The sequence below is a fragment of the Oncorhynchus mykiss genome, chromosome 9 (genome assembly GCF_013265735.2).
Source record: "Oncorhynchus mykiss isolate Arlee chromosome 9, USDA_OmykA_1.1, whole genome shotgun sequence".
Taxonomy (NCBI): domain Eukaryota; kingdom Metazoa; phylum Chordata; class Actinopteri; order Salmoniformes; family Salmonidae; genus Oncorhynchus; species Oncorhynchus mykiss.
In genome coordinates, this window is record NC_048573.1 from 47,147,954 (window position 1) to 47,164,818 (window position 16,865).

A 16,865-nucleotide genomic window follows, 5' to 3' on the forward strand; every position below is an offset into this window, starting at 1 on the left:
GGCAGAACGACAGATTTGTATCTTGTCAGCTCTGGGATTCAAACTTGCAACCTTTCGGTTACAAGTCCAACGCTCTAACCACTAGGCTACCCTGCCGCCCCAATGAATGTAAAGTTAAAGTGACTATGCATATATGATAAACAGAGAGTTGCAGCAGCGTAAAAGGGGTTGGGGGGCCACAATGCAAATAGTCCGGGGTAGCCATTTGATTACCTGTTCAGGAGTCTTATTGCTTGGGGGTAAAAACTGTTGAGAAGCCTTTTGGTCCTAGACTTGGCACTCTGGTACCACTTGCCATGCGGTAGTAGAGAGAACAGTCTGTGGCAATTTTTAGGGCCTTCCTCTGACACCGCCTGGTGTAGAGGTCCTGGATGGTAGGCACCTTAGCCCCAGTGATGTACTGGGCCGTACGCACAACCCTCTGTAGTGCCTTGTGGTCAGAGGCCGAGTAATTGCCGTACCAGGCAGTGATGCAACCGGTCAGGATGGTTATTAGATGGTTGGAAAGGTTTATGGTTATTAGATTTGGGGTAGGGTGGGGTCGCAATAAATTCTTGCTGAAAAAATGCTGTATACAGAAATTCTTCCGGAAAAGACTGGGTCCCCACTGAAAAAGTTTCAATACCACTGGACTTGATAGAGGAGGATCATTTGCTGGAGGTTATGTTTTGTGATAATGTTATGTGCCTTCTTGAGTGGCCAGAAGGTCCACAGTAGCCTCCCAGTGAGCAAAATATATTAAAAAGACTTCTAAAAGTCGTCTTTTATAGACGTTTCAAGTTGTATTAGTCATACACATGGTATACTCAACCAACAAATTGCTTACTTGCAGGTTCCTTCTCAACAATCCAACAACAATTATAAATAATAAAAGATAAGAATACGGACATAAAATGGCTCAGTAGAATAGAATAAACATTTTAGTATAATACAGGAAGGCACAATTTATAGTCCAATATTTACATGTGTTTTGGGGATATGTATTTTCCAGATGTTGAAAATGTGTATTTTACAGACGTTGAAATTTCATATTTTGTTGGTCATTGTTTCTATGGCCAAATTTCAACCGTACATACATTCACTTATCTCTACATGTCAATGAAGAAAGCATTATATCACATTAAAACAATTCCAATAAAATAGGAAAATGCAGCAAAGTGAAGATTGCAGTATGGACTATTTATTATTGCTTGTTTTAGAACTGGCAGTGACCATGTTCAAAGTTTTCAGACCAACAGGGGGAAAAAATACTTTTATAACATTCTCAGTAACTGTTACAGAAATGTTTTTCTTGCTATGACTGTGATCTGTGGTTGTTTATCTACCTTAGTTGAATACACTGACTGTAATTCACTCTGGATAAGAGCATCTGCTGTAAATGTAAATGAACTCTTGCAAAGCCAGCTGGATATTATTCTAATGAGCTCCATCACCCAAACAAGACCACATTTGGTTGGACCGGACCAAATCTGAACCAATCATAGAAGTCTATTTCACAAGTTTGAACTGCACAGTAGAGTTTAGTTCAGTACAGTACATAACAGTTTATTTTGGTAGAGTACAGAACAGTACAGTAGGGTATTGTACAATACTCATACTGTACTCATCTGTATTGTACTGAGCTATACTGTACTCTTCTGTATTGAACTATACTTTGCTCTACTGTACTGTACCCTGCTGTGCTCTACTGCAAGGTTTCCTAAACTTGGTATTGGGGCCCACTCTGGGTGCACATTTTGTTTTTTGCCCTAGCACTACACAGCTGATTCAATTAACCAACTAATCATCAAGCTTTGATTATTTGAAAAAGCTGTGTAATGCTAGGGCAAAAACTGCTCCACTGTACTTTGCTGTCCAAACATAGACGTTTATGTTTGGGACAAATCCGAGTTCAGAACGGACCAAATCGGAACCAATCATAGACGTCTACGTTTGGGCCAAATCGAGGCCGGAAAACGTCTGTAGACGTTAAAATCAAGGCACGGGTGGACAGACCAAATCGCAAGGTCCATGGACGTTGGCGTCGGACGGTGCTCACTGGGCTGCAGCCGCACTGTCGATTTAAGGTGGTCTAGATAGCAACTTGGACATACCGGTAGTTATAATTTATGAACGTCACAAACGCGTTTTACAATTACACAGCCAACAAACATTTCCTGCCTAAATTTCGTTTTATCCACGCGGCAAGATAGTATCTAAGCATCACTGCTGCAGGTCCACCTTAACATTTGATGTCACTCATTGCTCATGCAGTTTGCATTTACGTACGTCAACAACATGATTGAATAGAGGCTTTCTTCCTGTCGTATGCTTTACTCATATGGACCGAGACAGGCAGTAGAGTTTATCAATTTGGATGCATCTCGTGTTGTTTTCACGTTCCCCATCATTTCAGTGAAGAGGGGCGACAAAACCGCAACGTTTATCACCGGTAATTGGCTTTTTTTCTCTCCATTTTCTTTCTGATGATACTGTCATTCGAAGTAGATGGTGTGGGAGTTGGGGGGCAGTACCACATCTTTAGGAATATAAATGAATAGAAACAAGCTCAAGTATGAAGGTGTGATGACAGCATGCATGTTGTTAAACGAACAAAGATGGTGACGGTCACAACGGGGAAATGGCCTGCATAAATTGAAGCCGTATGTCTAGCAGCCATCCAGAATGCTGAATGAGTCCGAAAAAGGAAATGTGTATGTGGAATAGCTTTGTGTGGCATGGCCGCGGATAATGCAGTCGGTGTGTCTTTTACTGCAGTGACCAAATGCATTCTCATGTGTGGTGGCAATCTTGTATGCGTTAAAAATACAATGGTATTGAATGCCGTGGCGGACGAGATGTTTTATTTATTTATAAACAGCCTTATTTATATTACACCATATTCACCCAGCTCAATGAAACATCGATAGGGTTAGGTGGATTTTCCCTATGCCCATCATGAAGTTGCTACAACCTAGCCTATGAATGAAAGTTTACAACGTACGCAAGGTTCATAGGTCGAGAGAAATTTGAGTAATCAAGGTGGCAGACACATTCGCTAACGCCTTGCACGCTATTGACTGCATCTAACTGATATAGGGTGTAATCATTAGTCCAACAGTCAGGTATGTTCAGCCCGTTTCGTTCCGTTTAACAAACGTTTAACAGAATCGGCGGAATGAAGACATCCTTGATCACACGCAAACAGTTCACTTCATAGCGGCTACAAACAGTGCTTTCGGAAAGTATTCAGACCCCTTGACTTTGAGTAAAAAAAACGATTCAATTCATTTTAACAATCTACACACAATACCCCAAAGCAAAAACAGGTTTTTAGAATTTTAAAAACGTATTTTAAAAAACGGAAATATTACATTTACATAAGTATTCAGACCCTTTACTCAGTACTTTGTTGAAGCAGTTTTGGCAATGATTACTGTCTCGTGTCAGATTGGGTGCTACGCTGCAAGCTTGGCACACCTGTATTTGGGGAGTTTCTCCCATTCTTCTCTGCAGACCCTCGCAAGTGCTGTCAGGTTGGATGGGTAGCTTCGCTGCACAGCTATATTCACGTCTCTCCAAAGCTGTTCAATCGGGTTCAAGTCCGGGCTTTGGCTGGGCCACTCAAGGACATTGACTTGTCCCCGAAGCCACTCCTGCATTGTCTTGGCTGTGTGTTTAGGATCATTGTCCTTTTGGAAGGTGAACCTTCACCCCAGACTGTGGTCCTGAACATTCTGGAGCAGGATTTCATCAATGATCTCGCCGTACTTTGCTCCTTTCATCTTTCCCTCGATCCTGACTAGTCTCTCAGTCCCTGCAGCTGAAAAATAACCCCACTGCATGATGCTGCCACCACCATGCTTCACCATAGGGATGGTGCCAGGCTTCCTCCATATGTGACGCTTGGCTTCAGGCCAAAGACTTCAATCTTGGTTTGATCAAACCTGAGGTGCCTTTTACTGAGGAGTGGCTTCCGTCTGGCCACTCTACCACAAAGGCCTGATTAGTGGAGTGCTGCAGAGATGGTTGTCCTTATGGAAGTTTCTTCCATCTCCACAGAGGAGCTATGTCAGAGTGAACATCAGGTTCTCGGTCACCTCCCTGACCAAGGCCCTTCCCCGGTTGCTCTGTTTGGCTGGGCGGCCAGCTCTAGGGTGAGTCTTGGAATTAATTTGGTACCGCCATTTAAGTATGATGGAGGACACTATATTCTTGGACCTTCAGTGCTGCAGAAATATTTTGGTACACTTCCCCAGACCTGTGTGTCAACACGATCCTGTCTCTGAGCTCTACGGACAATTCCTTTGACTTCATGGCTTGGTTTTTGTTCTGAGATGCATGATCAACTGTGAGACCTTTATATAGACAGGTGCGTGCCATTTCAAATCATGTCCAATCAATAGAATTTACCACAGGTGGACTCCAATCAATTTGTAGAAACATCAAGGATAATCAATGGAAACAGGATGCACCTGAGCTCAATTGAGTCTCATAGCAAAGGGTTTGAATACTTATGTAAATAAGGTATCATTTTTTATATACATTAGCAAGAATCTCTGAACCTGTTTTCACGTTGTCATTATGGGGTATTGTGTGTAGATTAAGGACATTTATCTAATACATTTTAGAATAAGGCTGTAAAGTAACAAAATGTGGAAATTGGGAGGGGGTCTGAATACTGTGGCGGTTTCAGCGGCATGATCTTTGCAGGGCAGGGTTTACACATAAACACATACCACCAGTCCACGTGAAGAGTTAACACGGTTTATTTTATCAGGTACCAGCAGAGTTCGTGATATACAAAACTCAAACAAGCAAAGTAAATACATCGTCACCAGTCCTCCAATCTTGGTCTTTGGGGGTTCACTCCGTGTTGAAATCATCAGTTACTTTATTCCGGTAAACCACCTTCTCCACTGTATGCTCAGTCTCTCCAATAGCCTCCTGTTCCTTCACCAGCTGGGGTCAAATAAAAAAAAAAAGGGCAAGAAAGCAAACCTAGGACGTGTTTAAGTAGAGGCCCTGATTGGTTTCACCTGTCTGCAGTTTAGTCTCTAAATACAACTGGAGACAGGTGTGGCTGTTCTGCTGCAGTCCGGAAGTTTCACCTGAGCTGTCCATGGTCCTGCCTCTGGGGAATACTTGCCATTGCTGTCTATGGTCCTGGTAGCCAGAAAACACGGAAACCTCGCAGGCACATACCGTCCATCCACAACACAACCCCTGAAACCGCTACAATAGACTCCGAATGCGTTACAGGATGATCTCTTTGATTGTTGTATAATTTCTTCTTGCGGCTACGTTCTCTTCTCCCTCACCTTCTCCCTTTTTCTTGTGGAATTCAGTGCACAACACATCAGCAATCTGTGACCATGCGAAAAAACCTTTCCAAGCCAAACCTTCATATCATAACTGCTAACCTCTACACACAGCCTAAATCGTTGTCATCATATTATAACGCCATAGTCAACATAGCTACTAGATCTAAAGTGTTAGTAAACCTGCTACAATCATGCAGTACTGTATACAGTCAGCAAATAGTTTAGCAGTTGCACTGGCAGGCTTCGGTGGCAATAAATTAATAAAACCAAAATCTTACCTTGACTTGGAAGACTTCAAGTGTTGGATAGCTATAGGCAGCTAGCTAACATTGCATCCCTCTCTGTTTGAGTAGGCTAAACTAGCTAGCTGTATTCACGAGCTAAGTAAGTGAAAGTGGAAATATGAAATATAACTAGTTCTCTCTTTCTTGCTACCACATTTTATGCAGTGCTAGCTAGCTATAGCTTATGCTTTCAGTACTAGATTAATTTTAGAATCCTTTGATTGGGGGGGAGACGTCAGTTCATGCTGCAAGAGCTCAAGTTGGGTTGGAGGATGTTGTCATAATTACTGTGTAAGTCTATGGAAGGGGGTGAGAACTACAAGCCTTCTAGGTTTTGTGCTGAAGTCAATGCACCCAGAGGAGGATGGAAGCTAGCTGTCCTTCGGCTACAACATGGTGCTACCCTACAGACTGATGTTTGGTGACATGAATATATTTAGTATAGTGTTATCTAAAAAGGAACATAAAAAAATTATTCAGAGCGGGACAGTCCTCCCCCAAGGAGCCTCTGCTGCTTAAATGTCATTTTAAGGTTTGCAAAGTACCAATGTGCAAAATAGCCTGATGCCAGCTATTTGCCCTGGGCATTAGAACATGGTGTGTGTGTGTGTGTGTGTGTGTGTGTGTGTGAGACAGAAGCCCTATGCAGCAGTGGTGACATTTGACATGCTTCTCCGTCTATGGTTAAACAATTAATTTGTTAAAGGATATTTTTGTGCACTGCACAGTTAAAACTAATGCATCCTACACTGATATATTTAGTACAACGTCTCCATAGAGTCTATGGAATCTATAGCACACATAGACAGTGGATTCTTAAAGGCCCTAGGTTATCAGGCATGAAGATCCAAAGTGTCATGACGTTGGCCTGGGGGTAGGTTTATGACAGTCATAAATACCTCTTCCCCCTTTTTCCTCTCTCTACCCTACTGATGTGACATTTGAAAACCCCTTGGTTAACGTAGAGATTCTGGGAACATCAGAAGGTGGGGGGAATTGAACTATATTCTGGTAATCTGACCAATTGAACATATGCGGTGGTACTTAATGAATATGATGTCAGTTTGGTTGTCATCTGAGACATTCTTATTAATGACAGGATGACATAAACTCTACAGTGGAAAGTCTGCACATTGTAGTTATCGGAGTCACATGGAATTGTTGTTCAATTTAAATGTTTGAATATAAAATTATTGGTGAAGAGATTAAATGTAATTTTAGCTTCCAAATGAGAGATTTGGGTTTTCATAAGGTTAGAGCTCTGCTTAATCAGTGGCTGCCCCTGTGAAGAGACATGGGTTATAAAACTTTTCAAACACGCCCTCCCTTCCTATATAAAGCCTTGACGAAAATGTAACCTCCTGTTCCGAGGATGTGAGGATGACGGTCCGATGTCAGAATGGTTCAGATAATAACTACAGAACGAAGCCAACCTCGGCGTGAGCTTTGGTTGCGAATGGTATGAACTTTGAACTCTTATTCACTACAAAAGTGATACCTCCTAGCCGTTGAGTTAGCAACAGCAGCTGCAAACGTAGGCTAGGAAAGAACAGACAGAGTAACCCGTCTACCATACAACAATGTTACTACAACATATCCAATTTACCACCAGAGACATTCTTCAAAGGACTCGGTTGGGCAACACAGCCTTCCATTTACCACCAACCTACCGAAGCGCAGCTCAGAGTAAATATTTATTGCATTTTCCTTTTCCAAATGGGTGGTATGCATAAGATACTTACTGTATTTACGATAGCACAGCTTCGCCCTTTGTTCCTCAGTTTTCCCGCTCTTTCACTCAAACCCAGACCCTTTTTCTTTTGTGTAACCAGCTGTCATATCTGTTCCGTCCACCAGGGACATTTTCCTTTATGACATAATTTGTAATCAAGGTATAATTCATTCTGTGTATATGTAATTCTGTGTGATTTAGTTAGGTATTTAGTAAATAAATAATTAAACCCAATTTTGTATTATTGATTCAACTTGTTAGCCAGGATTCGTGAAGACAACTCAACGTGCTGTTGAGTTGTGTACCCAGTAAGTCCCTCAGGTTCTCTGGCACTGGCCTTTTAGTTACCTTTAGTTACTATGCCCCCTGCGTCTGGAATAGCTTGCCAGAGCACCTGATGGGGGCCGAAACTGTGGACATATTTCAAAGAGATCTTAAAACACACCTTTTTAGCTTGGCTTTTCATTAGGGTGCTTTTTTTGAGTCTTAAAATTTGTATTGTTATTCTTTTGTTTTTATCCTGTTATGTTTATTCTGTAGTAAATACACTACTTGGTCAAAAGTATGTGGACCCCCGTTTCTGGTTGGTAGGTGATCAAATACTTATGTAATGCAAATGAATTACTTAAAAATCATACAATGTGATTTTTTTATTTTTTTTGTTTTAGATTCCGTCTCTCACAGTTGAGGTGTACCTATGATAAAAAATTACAGACCTCTACATGCTTTGCAAGTAGGAAAAACTGCAAAATCAGCAGTGTATCAAATACTTGTTCTCCGCACTATACTTTCTTTTTTTTTTAACACCAGGAAATCAGCTCCAAGTGATTTTAATTTGGGACATCTGTTCCCAATTATTTCCATGCATAATAGAGAGACACGTGATCATATACTAATAAAAGCAAGGTTTGAAATTATTATGTTTTAGTCAAATATTATCTCAGTTTGGGCTTCTTGTAGTCAACTTGCAGTCTACAAATTATTTGTAATTATGTTCCGATCATCCACTCAATAAAAAAATCTTAGTCTAGTTGATGATCCCTGTTCTACGGCTTATCATGAGGTATTCTAACTTGGGTGAGCAGTACCTCGAGATTGACTTAATTTTAGAGATTGCGCACCAGCTGTTGTTAACAAAGAGACACACCTCCCCCAGGGAGCCGTTCTGTCCTGCTGGTGCATAGAAAAAAAACTAGATGTATATTATCCATGTCCTTGTTCAGCCACAACTCTGAGAAATATAGGATAATACAGTTCTCCAGTAATGATTTATTTTGCCAATAGAATGGAAGGAAAAGGTGGGTTATTTACTCGCCAACGTAGTTTTGTCAGGGTGCCTGCAAGTCGGCCTCTCTAACACAGTATCTTCCTTTCCCGAGTCTCAGGGATTAGGGCCTTGTCTGGGGTGAGCAGATTATCCTGCACTGCCGACTTGTTGAAGTAGAAATCATCATCCAAATCGAGGTTAGTGATCGCTGTTCTGATGTCCAGAAGCTCTTTTCGGGCCTGGGGAAAAGATGGCGGAAACCTCATGTACAAAAAAAGTTCAGATCAGCGCAAAAATACTCACAAAATAGCAGAATTGATCAGGAGCCTGTAAAACGGCAGCTATCCATTGCAGCGCCATTGTCATCTATAGAGATTTACCATACAAATAAATTATTATGTTGTTACATCGGTAAAAACAAAGTCAAATTGATTGTATAATTGGTTAATTAATGCATACAATGCTGTCTCTGAAGAATTTTGCCTCGAAGAAAATGTAATATAATGATACAGAAGATGCCAAACAATTGAACAGAGCAGTAGTTGAGTTCATCTGTCTGCATCAAGTGCCATTCTGTGACTTTGGCTAATATGCCTTTTTTGTTTATGCCGCCGTGGTGTCGTTTTGGTATAGAGTATTGTGACACTAAACCTGGTCTATGACACAATCAGTAAGTAGCCTATTAGATAAAATAATAATAATTCAGCCAGGGGGTAATTGTATCAAATCGGGGTCAATTGAATTGCGTTGTATTTGTATGGAATAAACCAAAATGGCTCTTGTGTGTCACAGTCGCCCAGAGTGAGGCCCAAGCAGGAGCCGGCTGCTGCTGACCACGGCACCATGATGGAGGGGGGCATGCAGCTGCTGAACCGTGACGGCCACAGCATCTCGCACAACTCCAAGCGCCACTACCACGACTCGTTTGTGTCCATGAACAGGATGCGCCAGCGTGGCCTGCTCTGCGACATCGTGCTGCACGTCTCCAACAAGGAGATCAAGGCGCACAAGGTGGTGCTGGCCTCCTGCAGTCCCTACTTCCATGCCATGTTTACAAGTAAGTATCCCTCCGCGGAGTTCGCTCTCCCTGCTACTGAGACTGCTCTTCCGTTCCTCCACGGCTTCACAAGTGTTCATCCCTCGTGTTAGTCACCCTCTTTTAGCCACCGTCTTACTCTCTTTACCCTAGCTGTCTCTCTTCCACGCCTCATTACACTATTGAAGCTTGCACGATTCTCCATTGCTACGGAATATAAACAAATTGGATGTGTTTTAATTATTAGAACCATGAACAAAGTGGTGTGTGACATGTTTTTGGCGATTCTTGGTTGATGCTTAAATGAATTGTGCTTTGAACTGTGCTACATTTCGCTCAATGTGTGAGTGGCATCTCACCTTGTGAGCAACACCTCATTTGTTTGCTCTTACTTCCTCACCAGTGACCACTTCCTTCCTCCTCCCTGTTTGTGTGCGTTCTCTTTCCTGTTGGGGTCATAGGTCACCAGGTGAGGTGTGTGTCCAAGTTTTCCTCCTCCATCCTGCAGCTCAGACTAGAGCTTTGTGAGGGTATGTCCCTGGAGAGAGAGGCGTTAAGACTTCCCACTAGGCTTCTTTTCAACTGACCATGCTTTAAACCTAGGCCTATACAAATCTGCTGATATAGCTCACAAATCTAATCAATATAAACAAAACGCTGGTGTGCCTGTGCGTGCGTGATGGCTCTTTTTGATCTTATGGCACAATTGAACTCCCTTCCATGCTGCTGTGATCATGCTTCTTCACCAGCGTTTGGCTTAGTGCAAGCGCTGCATAGATCCAGGGATCAGAATTACACAAATATTGTCTGACAGTCAAAACAATTGATCACACAGACGTCTACAAATGAGTGCTATGCAGTGACTTCCCTATAAGAATGTGTGTCTTATGGGAGATAGAAGTGCTCTATGTGAGATATACTGTATGTGATAATTAGAGTATACCATGTTAAACACACACACCACACTCTCTCTTTTCTTTTCAGTTAAATGTACGTAGAGATGAGTGTTGTATTGGATTGTCCGCACAGACACAGGCACATGTATTGCAGACTTTATTAAGTGGAAAACTCTGTCTGCCTCTGGTCATACAGATGAGATGTCGGAGAGTCGTCAGACCCACGTGACCCTGCATGACATTGACCCCCAGGCGTTGGAACAGCTGGTTCAGTATGCCTACACGGCAGAAATCGTGGTGGGGGAGGGCAACGTGCAGGTAGGGAGAAAAGTGTCTAAAATAACACCCTATTCCCTATAGAGTGCACTACTTATGTGCATTGCATAGTACTCTGGTGAAAAGTAGTATGTAGGGAAGACCGCCATTTGTGACACAGCCCTAATGTACCGTCATTATTCTAAATGGTAGTCTTGAACACTTTTTCTTGAAGCGTATCTTTTTCTCTGACCGCTGGTACCTAGCGAAGAGTTAGCGTCAGAGTTACTCAGAAGTTTGTGGAAGGCACAAAATCTGTCAGGGTTTAAGATGTATTTGACTCTTGTTGTAATATCTCTGTCTTCTTAGCTCTGAAATAATTTTGCGCTAAATAATTGCCCTTTAAAACCTTTTAAAGTATTCCACAATAAGATACTGATATTTATAGTGCATTCAGATTCATACTCCTTGACTTTTTCCAGATTTTGTTACAGCATTATTCTAAAATTGATTAAATTGTTTTTTTTCCCCACTCATTCATCTACACACAATAAATGGCAAATCAAATACAGGGTTTTAAAAATGTTTGCTAATTTATTAAAAATAAAAAAACTGAAATATCACATTTCTATATGTATTCAGACCCTTTACTCAGTACTTTATTGAAGCACCTCTGGCAGCGATTACAGCCTCGAGTCTTCTTGGGTATGACGCTACAAGCTTGGCACGCCTGTATTTGGGGAGTTTCTCCCATTCTTCTCTGCAGATCCTCTCAAGCTCTGTCAGGTTGGATGGGGAGCTTCGCTGCACAGGTATTTTCAGGTCTCTCCAGAGATGTTTGATTAGGTTCAAGTCTTGGCTCTGGCTGGGCCACTCAAGGACATTGACACTTGTCCCGAAGCCACTCCTGCGTTGTCTTGGCTGTGTGTTTAGGGTTGTTGTCCTGTTGGAAGATGAACCTTCACCCCAGTCTGAGGTCCTTAGCGCTCTGGAGCAGGTTTTCATCAAGGATCTCTCTGTACTTTGCTCTGTTCATCTTTCCCTCGATCCAGTCCCTGCTGCTGAAAAACATCCCTATAGCATGATGCTGCCACCACCATACTTCACTATAGGGATGGTGCCTGGTTTCATCCAGACCTGACGCTTGGCATTTTGGCCAAAGAGTTCAATCTTGGTTTCATCAGACCAGAGAATCTTGTTTCTCATGGTCTGAGAGTCCTTTAGGTGCCTTTTGGCAAACTCCAAGCGGGCTGTCATGTGCCTTTTACTGAGGAGCGGCTTCCGTCTGGCCACTCTACCATAAAGGCCTGATTGGTGGCGTGCAGCAAAGATGGTTGTCCTTCGGGAATGTTCTCCCATCTAGACAGAGGAACTCTGGAGCCCTTCTCCCCTTATTGCTCCGTTTGGCCCGGGCGGACAGCTCTAGGAAGAGTCTTGGTGGTTCCAAACTTCTTCCATGGAGGCCACTGTGTTCTTGGGGACCTTCAATACTGCAGAAATGTTTGTGTACCATTCCCTAGATCTATGCGTCAACACAGTCCTGTCTCTGAGCTTAACGGACAATTCCTTGAACCTCATGGCTTGGTTTTTGCTCTGACATGCACTGTCAACTGTGGGACCTTGTATAGACAGGTGTGTGCCTTTCCAAATCATGTCCAATCAATTGAAAATACCACAGGTGGACTCCAATGAAGCTGTAGAAACATCTCAAGGATGATCAATGAAAACAGGATGCACAAGGAGCTCAATTTCATGTCTCATAGCAAAGGGTCTGAGGCTTTTGTTTTCTATTTTCAATACATTAGCAAACATTTCTAAAAACTTGTTTTCGCTTTGGCATATTGGGATATTGTGTTTACATCGATGAGGATTTTTTTTATTCAATCCATTTTAGAACTAAGACTGTAACGTAACAAAATGTGTAAAAGGTCAAAGTGTCTGACTACTTCCCGAATGCACTGTACATGACTTTGTAAAAGTATTTATGTTCCTTTTATACCCTTTTTATACCCTTTTATATATACAGTTGAAGTCGGAAGTTTACATGCACTTAGGTTGGAGTCATTAAAACTTGTTTTTCAACCACTCCACAAATTTCTTGTTAACAAACAAGTTCGGACATCTACCTGGTGCATGACACAAGTAATTTTTCCAACAATTGTTTAGAGACAGATCATTACACTTATAATTGACTGTATCACAATTCCAGTGGTTCAAAAGTTTACATGTACTAAGTTGACTGTGCCTTTAAACAGCTTGGAAAATTCTAGAACATGATGTCATGGCTTTAGAAGCTTCTGATAGGCTAACTGACATAATTTGTGTCAATTGGAGGTGTACCTGTGGATGTATTACAAGGTCTACCTTCAAACTCAGTTCTTCTTTGCTTGACATCATGGTAAAATCAAAAGAAATCAGCCAAGACCTCAACATTTTTTGTAGACCTCCACAAGTCTGATTCATACTTGGGAGCAATTTCCAAATGTCTGAAGGTACCACGTTCATCTGTACAAACAATAGTACGCAAGTATAGACACCATGGGACCCCGCAGTAAAATAGATGGCATCATGAGACCGGAAACTGATGTGGATATATTGAAGCAACATTTAAAGACATCAGTCAGGAAGTTAAAGCTTGGTCACAAATGGGTCTTCAAAATGGATAATGACCCCAAGCATACTTCCAAAGTTATGGCAAAAAGGCTTAAGGACAACAAAGTCAAGGTATTGAAGTGGCCATCACAAAGCCCTGACCTCAATCCTATAGAAAATTTGTGGGCAGAAATGAAAAAGCGTGTGCGATTAAGGAGGCCACTAAATCTGACTCAGTTACACCAGCTCTGTCAGGAGGAATGGGCCAATATTCACTCAACTTGTGGAAGGCAACCTGAAATGTTTGACCCAAGTTAAACCATTTTAAGGCAATGCTGCCAAATATTAATTAAGTATATGTAAACTTCTGACCCACTGGGAATACGGTGAAAGAAATAAAAGCTGAAATAAAAAATTCTCTCTACTATTATTCTGACATTTCACATTCTGAAAATAAAGTGGTGATCCTAACTGACCTAAGCTGGGGATTTTTTCCTAGGATTAAAGGTCAAGAATTGTGAAACACCTTAGCCAAATAGATTTAAACTCAGTTTATGTAAACTTCCGACTTCAACTGTAGTACCGTCAAATCCCATCCCATCTGTCACATCCTTTCCCATCACACCATAAACCTACCCTGTACTGTACATTCCTATACCATTCCTCACATCCTATCCCATATAATTCTGCCACATTCTACATATTGTTTTATATAACTCATTTGCTTCCAGACATTGCTTCCAGCGGCCAGCCTGCTGCAGCTCAACGGGGTGAGGGACGCCTGCTGTAAGTTCCTCCTCAGCCAGCTGGACCCTTCCAACTGCCTGGGCATCCGCAGCTTTGCCGACACGCACTCCTGCAGCGACCTGCTCAAGTCGGCGCACAAGTACGTCCTGCAGCACTTTGTGGAGGTGTCCAAGACTGAGGAGTTCATGCTGCTGCCGCTAAAGCAGGTAGGGGCCAGAAAGAGTCCTGAAATAGCATGTTATATGCTTTTCCGCACAGAACGACTTGATGTTGCATTTGGTGGCAGCGTTGGGATCTCCTTTAGCTAATGAGTTGCATTGGAATTGTTGAAAGCTATCAGGGCACTTTTGGTGCACTTTGACTTGCGCACTGATGTTGGGAGTCTGCAAGCTGTAGAAACACTGGGAAAATAGCTCTGGTGAGTGCTGTCCACTTCTCTGGTAGTTAGTATTTCAAATGGTAAATTGAAAGACACACTGAGATAGGTTAGCTTAGCATTAGTCTCCGACTCTCCCTCTCTGACACTCTCTCTCACCCCTTTTCCGGCAAAAAGAGGAGGACATCTGGTCGTGTTCTAACCTTTCCTCAACCCCCTCAAGGGCCTTCAAAGAGCAAGCAGCAAAGACAAGTGCGTAGTTCCCTTTCAACACTCACTAGACAGAAATCCTCAGCTCCTTGTCAATCAATGTCTCTTGTAGTTTAACTCATCGTGATCTCCGCCTCCCTGACCCGGACTAGTTTTATGTCACGTCAACTCAGTGTCTGGACTTGTCCAATGACAGCCTTGTTGGGGGTCATACCCTCGAAATGGTAATCAGGCAGAGAACTTCCAAAGATGGGCGCATTCCAGGCCGACTACATTGCAGACGTTGCTCGCTACCAATGGTTGCTAGTCATCGACTGCGCAGTCGTGCATCTCATTGCTATATCATGCGATGTGGTTAGCTAGTTAGGCATTGTGAGATCTGGCATGCGTCTGCAATGTAGTCAGCCTGGAACACAGCCATGGTGTATGTGTTGTTACAAGATGCCAGGAGACCATTAGAAGTGAATGGGACAGTTAGCAACCTAGCATCATGTGGAGAGAAGAGAACGCTCCATGGATCCTTTGGGAAGATTTGAGGTGTTGAAGTCAATAGTCTGTGTTAGGGTCTGAGTTGGTCTTAGAGGCATACCTAGGTGTGTTTATTAGTGAAAATAAGTTTAGAGAGATGGTGTCAGACATGACAGGTTAGGCCAGGGATCATCAACAAAGATTCAGCCATGGGCCGTTTAAGTTAATAAATAATAATAATAAAAATGTAAAAAAAATGTAGACTGCAAATCGATTGCAAGAAGCCCAGATACTGTGTAACATTTAACTAAAATGTTATCTTTTCAAACCTTGTTTACATTTGTATACAATCATATACAGTGAGCACCAAAAGTATTGGGGCAGTGACACATTTATTTGTTTGTTTTGGCTCTGTACTCCAGCACCTTTTGGATTTTAAATGATACAATGACTATGAGGTTAAAGACTGTCAGCTTTAATTTGAGGGCATTTTCATCCATTTTCATCCCACAAATGCTAACCTCCCCTGTTATTGTAATGGTGAGAGGTTAGCATGTCTTGGGGGTTTGATATGAAATGCTAACCTCCCCTGTTATTGTAATAGTGAGAGGTTAGCAAGTCTTGGAGTTATGATATTTGTGCGTCTAACTTTCTCACTCATATTTATTCGCGATTCATTCAGGACTATCCGTAATCATGGTAGCATCCTCATTAGTAGAAGTGTTTAGAAACATATTATGTTCTTGTTTTAAGTGACTCCAAAAGGAATGTGTTTATTGTTTGAATGGTAAATAATGTTATTTACCATTCATTTCTATAAGGCACAAAATAATCTGAAATGCAACAAAAAGGAACAGCAAATGCAGCCAACAAGTTTTTAGAGTCACAAGCTTGATGTAATCCTTGCGTGCTGGGAATATGGGACCAAATACTCAACTTTTGACTACTTTAATATACATAATTGAATTTGTCCCAGTACTTTTGGTCCCCTAAAATAGGGGAGGGAGACAATTTACAAAAAGTGCTGTCATTTCTAAACGGTTCACCTGATTTGGATGAAAGTCATTGTATCCTTTCAAGTCCTGGAGTACAGAGCCAAAAGGACGACAACCCGTTTCACTGTCACAATACTTCTGGAGCTCACTGTATCTCTCTCTATTATGCGTAACTATACTTTGGAACAGATTCCCAAAATTCAAATCTCTTGGAGTTGATTTGCTTGTGTTTTTAGAGTATTTTATGTCCAACAATGTTTTTTCTTTTGAATTATTATTCTAATATTTTTTGCTCAGAAAACTTGGGGGGACAAATAGTCACCTGGGCCACCAGTTGGGGAACACAAGGTTAGGATATGTGACAGCTGTGACAGCACCAGCTGTTAGGCGGGGGCTATAAAATATTTTTCTCCCTGACCAGAACACCACACTATCCTCTTTCATTCACTTGCCTTGAGTGAGCTGATCAGAACTCTACACTACACTCTTTCATTCCCTACCATCTTAATGTTACTCACCTGTCTCTCTTGGGAGTGCACCAAGAGACGACAACCCCTCACAGCTTATGCTTGGGAAATGAATGACCTGAACTTAACAAAATCAAACCGTTTTGATAGGGTAGCCACTAACTACGAGAGCGACGACGTCACATTTTACCTCCTCACCTCAAACAAACCAATCCCGATACGAATAGGGTGGATCCC

General features: G+C 42.0%; 1 protein-coding gene across 6 annotated transcripts in view; it reads left to right on the top strand.

Moving 5' to 3' along the window:
• The first annotated feature begins 1,992 nt into the window (after positions 1–1,992).
• Positions 1,993–16,865, top strand: part of klhl17 (kelch-like family member 17) — a 31,863-nt gene continuing 16,990 nt past the window's right edge. For 2 of the 6 annotated variants that reach the window (XM_036988172.1, XM_036988174.1), the window contains exons 1-6: positions 1,993–2,431; positions 8,705–8,783; positions 9,379–9,643; positions 10,084–10,152; positions 10,715–10,836; positions 14,097–14,318. In XM_036988172.1, coding sequence (XP_036844067.1) covers positions 9,430–9,643; positions 10,084–10,152; positions 10,715–10,836; positions 14,097–14,318 — 627 coding nt within the window. In that variant the 5' untranslated portion in view covers positions 1,993–2,431; positions 8,705–8,783; positions 9,379–9,429. Of the gene's footprint in view, positions 2,432–8,704; positions 8,784–9,378; positions 9,644–10,083; positions 10,153–10,714; positions 10,837–14,096; positions 14,319–16,865 lie in introns of those variants that run through there. The other 4 variants (XM_036988176.1, XM_036988177.1, XM_036988173.1 and 1 more) reach the window with 3 other exon arrangements.